This window comes from Gavialis gangeticus, unplaced genomic scaffold, assembly GCF_001723915.1.
Source record: "Gavialis gangeticus isolate Ggan-Ray unplaced genomic scaffold, GavGan_comp1, whole genome shotgun sequence".
NCBI classification, from domain to species: Eukaryota; Metazoa; Chordata; order Crocodylia; family Gavialidae; genus Gavialis; species Gavialis gangeticus.
Window position 1 is genome coordinate 145,825,478 of NW_017729025.1, and position 8,652 is coordinate 145,834,129.

The 8,652-nt window shown below is 40.6% G+C and overlaps 1 protein-coding gene across 1 annotated transcript in view; it reads right to left on the reverse strand.

Moving 5' to 3' along the window:
• Positions 1-4,700: 4,700 nt before the first annotated feature.
• The window catches only part of KCNQ1 (potassium voltage-gated channel subfamily Q member 1), a gene marked incomplete at its 5' end in the record, with an annotated part of 669,633 nt that continues 665,681 nt past the window's right edge, over positions 4,701-8,652 (reverse strand). Inside the window, one exon of the mRNA XM_019519725.1 lies at positions 4,701-6,980. Coding sequence (XP_019375270.1) covers positions 6,780-6,980 — 201 coding nt within the window. The remainder of the gene's footprint in view (positions 6,981-8,652) is intronic.

Sequence of the window (8,652 nt, forward strand, 5' to 3'; positions counted from 1 at the left end):
AGTGTGCAGGGTCATCAGGGGTCCCCCCATGGCTCCCTCCCCCAGCCCCCCTGACCCCTTCCTCATCGGCACCAGAGCCCTGGTGCTGAAACATACGGCCTGGCTGGCTGTGTGTTTCAGCAGCAGGGTAAGGGCCAACCATAGAGATGCTCTGGCCTCCGGTTGCCTCAGGGCATGGTCAGGGCCCATGTCCTGCCCTGTTTTTTTAAACATTGATTTCCAGGGGTCTAATTTTCTCCCCGTGCTGCAAGTTTGCAGTGCGGCGAACATTTTTTTGTTCCTGCATGTGCCTGTTGCTCCGCCTCAAAGGGGTATGAGGAGGGGCAAGAGGCACGTGCATGCTCATGTGGACGCGCTCCTTGTGTGTCATACAGGTCTGGTACAGGCATTACATATTTACTGGTATAAGTGACTGTCTATACCCGTAAGAGAACAGAAGTTCAGCACACAGAAGTTCGGACTGGTTTAAAAATGGCATAACCCAGTCTAAGATTTGCACCCCCCCGCAAAGGGTGAATGTGTGTTGTGTTTGTTACTGGTGTAAACTACACCACTTACAGAAAACCATGCAACTTAGATCCATTCTGCCTTGGGCTTTTTGAATGTCTGTCCTTGGCCATAATGCCAAGTTCCATTTTTCAGGGAAGGAAGCTTTGGTTATTTGGTTTCCAAGCAAACTTTGTTTTATGTGTGTAATAGTTCTATGTACAACTGCTGTGTTCAGTCACACAGAACCTCATCCACCTAACCGAATATTGTACCTGACATAAGTTGCACATTTCCTTCTGTATAGTGCACTATCTAGAGAAATCTCAATTAGACAGAATATCTCAATTTAAACTTAACATAACTTGTCCTGATCAAATTGAGCAAAAATGGATATGTAGAATAAGGTTTACAAGTGGAGACTGGGTTAAAATGATTAATAAATGTCCCAGTTCATGTTTGATCAATACCTTACGAAAGAAGCCTCCAGTTTGTTTATAATCCTGGTTCATACATACCCGTATCACTTTCTATTCACGCATTCACAGCCGTTGCTAACATATGCTTCTCACACTTTTAACATCTATTACTAATTTGTAAACTTTTTACAACTTAATTATTGATATACACTTAACAGAAATCATGACTGAAAATTGTCTTTTTTTTTCAGCAGCTTCTTTTGTAATCCCATTCACAGGACGCTCAACATCTAATTTCCCTCTTAAGTGCAAAAACAAAGCAAACAAAAGCAAAGCAAAACAAAACAAAACACACATATACACACAAGCTGATTTGTGTCCCACTAAATTACTATACTGAAATGGGTCAGAAGAGAATGTTTCATAATACGAATTTCTGCATTATAATTAACAGAAATGGCAAGTAGTAATGCCCAGGAGGGAGACAGAGAGTGAGAGTGAGTGAGAGAGAGAGAATGTTTACTTAGGACAAAACCCAAAGATAGCTGTTAACATTTCTGTTTTTGGAAGCTAAACCAGGAATTTAGTATACAAAAGCCCTGCTGACTAGCAGAAGCTTTTCAAGTTGCCACATATTGGCCTGATGAACTATTAGAAATAGAAAACTGCAACAAAATATTTCAGCACGACTTGCTTTAAAAACTAGCTGAAATTGTCCGTGTAAGAGCCTTAGTTATATTTATGAATATGGTAAATGATGGCAAGGAAATTAGTAAAGACTCTAGTCTCTCCTACAAGATTGCTCCAAGCAAAGCCTGCTATAGACGGCAGATCTCACTTCTGCACCTGGCTGAGTGATTTACCAGAAACTTGACAGAGTTGTGGAAGCTTTATTTTCTTTGTTCCATGGGTGCCTGCCATGGAGAGCCAAGGCTGGATTAACTGATTCTAAATCCCTGGGCAGTTTGCCAGACCAAGGCTAGCGCTGAAGAAAATGGAGCTCCCTGAGATGATTTCAGGACAAGCTCTAAGTATCAGTTCTTCCTAGGCTCAGAATCCCCAGGCAAAGAGCATAATGCTTCATGTCAAGCTGCTAAGCTTTTCCCCTGTAGGCTCTAGTTGCCAGTCGGCGTGGGAGTTATGTGAGCTTTCTGCCTGCCTTGGACAATGGTGTTTCTTTTGGGCCAGTTCTTCTCTGGCAACAATCCATCACTCATAACATAGGCCTCTTTTCAGTGGACAACGTACTGTATTAGAATAATGTGCATGGACAAATCCAACAACATGCCTATTCAGGGTCTCCATTTTCTCTTTTGCTAGCACAGCCATTTTGCTTCTAGCGCTCCCATTGCTCTCATGTTAGCTTTTGGCTTGCTGTTGTTCAAAGGGACCTAAGAATTCCCACACTGAATCAAAACGGGGGCCCATTAAGTCCAGCATCTTCCACTACATGCTTCTGAGGCAGGTACACAAGCACACAGCACATACTAGCTCCTTTCACATTTGGAGGAAAACTACATAATTGTGTATGAAATTTTAAGCAGTTTTAACTATGCCTCCCTTTTGTACTGCCAGATTTTGCTGTGTCCAGACTGGGGCAATATTTACAGTGTTTCATGTGATCAAAAGACATCTTCCTGCCTCTAACTGCCATGGCTTAAGAATGCTGATGATCTAAAAGGGTGGTGCAACCTATTGGTTTGAAAACTGGAAGAAGAGCCAGAAACCCATGACTTCACAATCCCTCTGTGGTCTTGGGGAAGTCATTTAGGATGAGATCCAACTGTTAAAAGAGTCTCATTGACACAGATTTTGAGACTGTGAAGATTTACCCATATATTTAATGTTATGCATGAGCATGTGTGTAAATCTCTGTAGTACTGGAGGCAGAAATGAGAGAGTCATCAGGCCCATAATCTCTTTGCCACCCCAGTAAGAAAAATGATGTAGTATTAATCCACCCCCCAGCAGTTTGTTATAAAAATTAATTGAAACCTTATTTCAGTTTTGTTCCTTCAGACACATGAAAATAATCTTTACTTTTTATTTCTCAAGAAGCAATTCTTTTCTTCATTTCTTCATTTCCTTTTACCTTTTTATTTCTCAAGAAGCAATTCATTTCTTGCCCAAAGTTTTCTATCCTCATGGAAAAAAAATTGGATTTGGAATGTCTTCACCATCCTCCGAACTGATGATAAATCAATATATAGGTGTCTGCTAACAGTAGGTGTTAACTTGCTGAAAATTTAATCTGTTAATACACCAACTTATTTCTGTTTCAGATAGCATTTGAGCACTGTATTTGTCCATTACATTAGCTGAAACAGACCTTCCTTTATAATATGGGAGAAGTTTAAGGTAAAAATGAGTGATGTCTAGACTTCTGTTCTTCTGTATGATTCTGTGCCAAAGGGAAGTGAAAATCAGCATCATATAATTATCACTGTCTGCAAACATTTCAAACTCCACAACTTCCAAATCTCACAATAATAGAGGCCATAAAATACCTTTTGCCTTATCAATCATTTGGATTACTGTCCCAAAGGCCCCCAAATCAGAGCTCCATAACCCTAGGAACTGAACAATCACATAGGAGAAGACAGTTTCTTGCCCCAAAGCATTTGTCATTTAAATAGACAAAACAATGGGGAAGGGGTAGGAAGCAGCAGTGTATAAAGAGCTTAAATGACTTGCTCTATGGTTATAAAGTAAATTAATACCCTAGAGATGAATAAAGACCCAGTGTCCAGCATTCCAACATAGGCCCCTATCCATTCAGTAGTAGGGGTGTGTGAAATGGGCCCTATTTGATTTGGATTTGGCCCGAATCAGGGACAGTGATTCAATTCGTTGATGCAGATCACTGTCCCCGATTCAATTTGGCCAAATCTGAAGATTCAATGCTGATTCAGAGAAGCTAAGACACAGACACAAGGTTCTGGATTCCAGGCACTTTAATCCATTATTAGACCTGGTTATAAGCCCTTTTATACAGGTCTCTGGTAGCATAACAAACTTGAAATGGTTTGATACAGAGATGGTATTAAAGAAAATTAGACATGTTAGTTTTTCTTCTGGCATATCTTTCAGGAATGCCTCAAGCTCTAAATATTGGTGATTACCTGAGGGCATGCATTGTTTTCTCTCCTGGAAACATGTTTAAGACCTCAGACTGAAGCAGACAAATCAGAGAAGGCCCAGAAGACTTAGGAACCGGTACCATGTGTTTGAAAGGAATAATTGGATCCAGATCTGGTTTAAGAGTCATACATGTAGTAAACAGAGAGGATGATATTTGCAGATAGATCCCTTCTGAACAGAGCTTCTGAGGATTCTGGTGATGGTGGTGGTTTCTGAAATGGATGAGGACAATTTCATGCAATTTCTGTGTCATGTGAACTGCTTTTGGTTCCTCTGACATAAAATGTGCAATTTTATTGTTTATTGTGGTTTAACTGCCAGTAAGAAAATGAAGACGTGGTCTTGGAAAGATTAGGTTCCAACAGCAGGATTCTTGGTAGCAGCACAATGCTTCTGGAAATAAGTGTAAGCATGAGCCTAGCTGATTTTAAGAAGAGCTACAAGACACTTTTTAGCTTAGGTCTTCCTAACTAGTTAAATCCTGTTTTTCAACTCTCTGGCAAAGGTGTGGGCAGCAGGACAGTATGTAGCAAAATCATCTTTATTTATGTATTTATACTGAAGGGTGATAGGCCCAGAATAAAGGTCAATGAAAATCTGTCTGCTGTTCACCAAGTCTGTGGGTGTTAGAAGAAAACAGAGACATAGCACTCTTGTCCTATATTTTATTAGGAAATTAACAGGCAGATTATTAACCTGAAATTACAAAGTGAATCTCATTAAAAACAGATTAAAAGTCATCAGAATTATTTTTGATTTCTATGAAACATAATGCCCAGAAATAATCCCTGTTTACATCTGTAAATTTTGACACCCTTAACATTTAACTACCATACAGCAGCAAAATTGAATAATTTTACCACAGTCTGTAAAATAGATACAGTATGATTTTCTCTAAAGTCCAACTGAGATATGTGAAATGTTTAAAACAAAACCTGTAAATATAAGCAACAATCTGAAAAGATTCCCTGTGAGCTCAGTCTGATGCACACCAGTTTTTCTGATTACTGTTATATGTTAGTGTGGTGAAGCGAGCTGCTATGTAATATTATGTGGATAGAGGGTATCAATTTTGTAGCATTATTTGTGAAGTCCAATTCCTTTCCAACTAAAAATTCAGATCTTGGCTATTTACATATATCACTAAAGCAGTGAAACAAAGTCAGTGAACTCCCCTCATCACCGGCTTCCTTTACCAGCAATTAACCCGGTTAGTAATTTGGGCTAAGAATTTGTTTGGCAACCTCTAGTATTCAATCACTCCCTTTCCTTTACATTCAGGATAAAATGCCTTGCTGGTGTGGAGAGAGCAAATTGCACCACTCCCATTGAAATCCTCAAGTAGGGTGCAAATTGTGCACAGGCCTTGTGCTTCTGCCTTTTTTACACAGGGATGCATTGCAGCTTATTTCTTCTAAATCCAAATCCTGCTCACTTTTGTATGTGAGAGTAGTCATGTGAGGCCAAATTCTGCTTATTATTACAAACAGAAATATAGTGTAACTCTGTTAACTTCTGTGAAGTTACCTGAGATTTACAATGGCGTAAATGATGGCAGAATGTGGCCCTCTGGCTTGAGGAAGGGGTACCCGTGAACAGTGAGCAGGATCTGGGGCTTGAGCCAAAGGCCATGCAAATCAATGGAAATCTTTTACTTCAATGGGTTTAGCTCAGGCCCTTGGTCCCTTACATAAGGACTAGAGCCTTTATGATACTGGGCAATGAGCTAAGAGACCTCAGACCCTGGTTCAGAAAAGCACCTAAGTCCATGCTTAACGTTAAGTCCCCATACAGACTTAAAAGATGTCCTAAGTTGGCATCTCTCTTCCTATGAGAACTGTGAAGGATCAAAAACTGGCAGGTACAGTGATCTGACCAACAAGATCCAGTTTCATTAGACTTTTTGCATGCATTTTGTTAAAGATTAAAGAAAAAAAAGCTGGACAAAATAGATCTAGAAAAATATAAAAGCAGTGAACTTTCTTTTCTACAAGACTTTCTGGACAAGCACATTCAGATAACAGTGCTAGGTATTTATTGATAAATTCTTTGGCAGCTATTTTCTAGAAAGCAAAATAATTCCTTTTGTCTGTTCAGTATTTTTCGTCCCTAACAAAAATTCATTTCTCAAAAAGAAATCTACAGCACCTCCCTCTATAAATAATATTGTCCCAGATTAAGCATTAGTTCTTCCCTGAAGAAAAACAGATTAAAAAAAAAATCTAGTCAATATCAGATAAATGTTTATGTAACAACCTAAAATGGAAACAGAAAAAAGGAAAATCATTCAGTGTGTGGTTTGTCATTCTCTAGAACGTTAGCGATATGTTTATACAAGAAACCCAACATAAATTACCCGATCTTGAAAAATCTAACTAGCAAACTCTATTGCTATCAGCAGATTCATAAACAGAATGTACATATTACTAAGTTCAAGTATTATTATTTCTTTTCTGAAAAGGAAACACAAATTCCTTGCCATTCTGCCTGTGTTATATGTAGTTTTGGTCTTTCTGAGCAACAATAAATCATACTCTATTGTTCTTGAATAACATAAAAATGGAACTTAAGAATGTACTATGTTAAAACAACACACCACAGAGGCTTTAAGGTGTGTTAGCTCGGTACAGTAGTCATGTATACTTTCATATGGCTGCTGAGCTTAATACCTTCCAGATTCACAACCTTCAGTTCCACAAGGGAAAAAGAGGCAGGGTGAGGGGAAAAACTATATCATGATATATCATCTTGGACTCTTCTTGGTACTGTCAGTTGTTCATAGGTTGGGAGAGTGTTGTTAGGGAGGAAGATATCTGGATTAACAGCATTGCTTCTTTGAGATGATCTGTTGCTGCCTTGGCCTCCCTGCTGACTGGAAACTAGATGCTGCAGCATATCTGTGATGAGGTTCAGCTTCTGGTCCATTTGTGTTACCTACAAAAACAAAGGGAAACTTCATGTAGTGTTGGAATAATACGAGACAACATAAGAGAAAGGAATAATAAGACACAACGTAAGAATGAGAAATTAAAAATAGCATTTTCATAGTTAGAGCTGGCACAGACCCCTCCTGTACACACGGCACATTCAAAACTCTGAAGGCACAATCTTAGAAAATGACTGCAGAAACCAAGATACTGAATCCATTCATTATGCTGGAGAACACGCAAGTGTTGGTTTGAGCAAGTCTTGTTAATATTCTAGCTTGGAATGTGCTTTGATGTTGGTGTGGTTACACCAGTGTAAATGCAAGAAGGATCAGGTTCTGAAAGAGACCCACACATCAGAATAGAGAGTGGTAACTGGAAAGCAGAACTTGGTGTGGAAAAGCATAATCAAAAGTGGTCTTTTTTTTGTCTCTTTAAAGCAGTTTAAACTTCTGAAATGACAATGTTTTCTAATCACTTCAACATGCAACAGCAGATTCCTGCTCTACTTGTAATCATGTAATATACTGCTTGGGAACAATGCTTCTAATGTGTTGTTTGGGCTCCACTACCAAGACCATCATGCCTCTTCATGCTGCTCATGTCAATAAGGGTAAAACGGAAGATTAACTAGTCAGAGGTGAAATCCCTTCTGGCACAGGCGTGTAGCAGCTGGATCCCATGACTACTGCCTGTTTACAACAAACATAGGAAACTCATGGGAATAAGAGTGGGGCACAACAGAATTTGGCTCTGCTACCCCAGTCCTCCAATGGTACAACCTCCATCTACCATATTTACCTGAATCCAAGACGACTTTGAATTTAAGATGATGCCCCAGTAATTAGATACTATACATGGAAAATTTTAAGTTTTAAACACATTTATCATACAGCATCTAATTATTGTAGGATCATCTTAGGTTTGTCCCCCTGACACCTTTGTGGTGGGAAAAGCAGCAGCAAGGGGGCAAGCAGTGCAGAAATCAGTAGCAGAGAGGAAAGTGGTCTGATCCCTTACTTCTTGCTCCATCCACCTGCCCCACCACTAGTTGCTGATGTCTGCCGCACCAGCCACTTGCTCATCATCCCCTGTTGACTTCCACGCTTCCTTCTCCAGCTACTCTTTACCCAATTTGGTGGTCTTGGGTCTAGCTCCAGCCCAGGGCACTGAGAATATGGTGGTTCTGGCCCTAGCCAAGCAGCAGTGGTGGAGACAGCTCCTGACCCCTGGAGACAGGGGTAGCAGTGGACATAGTCTTCCTGGACTTCCGGAAGGCTTTTGACACTGTCTCTCACCCCGTTCTCATTAAGAAAATGGGAGGCTGTGACGTAGACACCTACACAGTCAAATGGGTCGCCAACTGGCAGGAGGGCCGCACCCAGAGGGTGGTAGTGGATGGAAGGACGTGGGCAGTGGGGTTCCGCAGGGCTCGGTACTCGGGCCCGCGCTGTTCAACATCTTCATCAGTGATTTGGACGAGGGGGTAGAAAGCACCCTGTTCAAATTTGCTGATGACACTAAGATGTGGGGGGACGTGGGCACACTAGAAGGAAGAAGCAGGCTACAGTCGGACCTAGACAGGTTATAAGGGTGGGCAGATGAGAATAGGATGGGTTTCAACACAGACAAGTGCAAGGTGATGCACCTGGGGAGGAACAACCGGCACCATACCTACA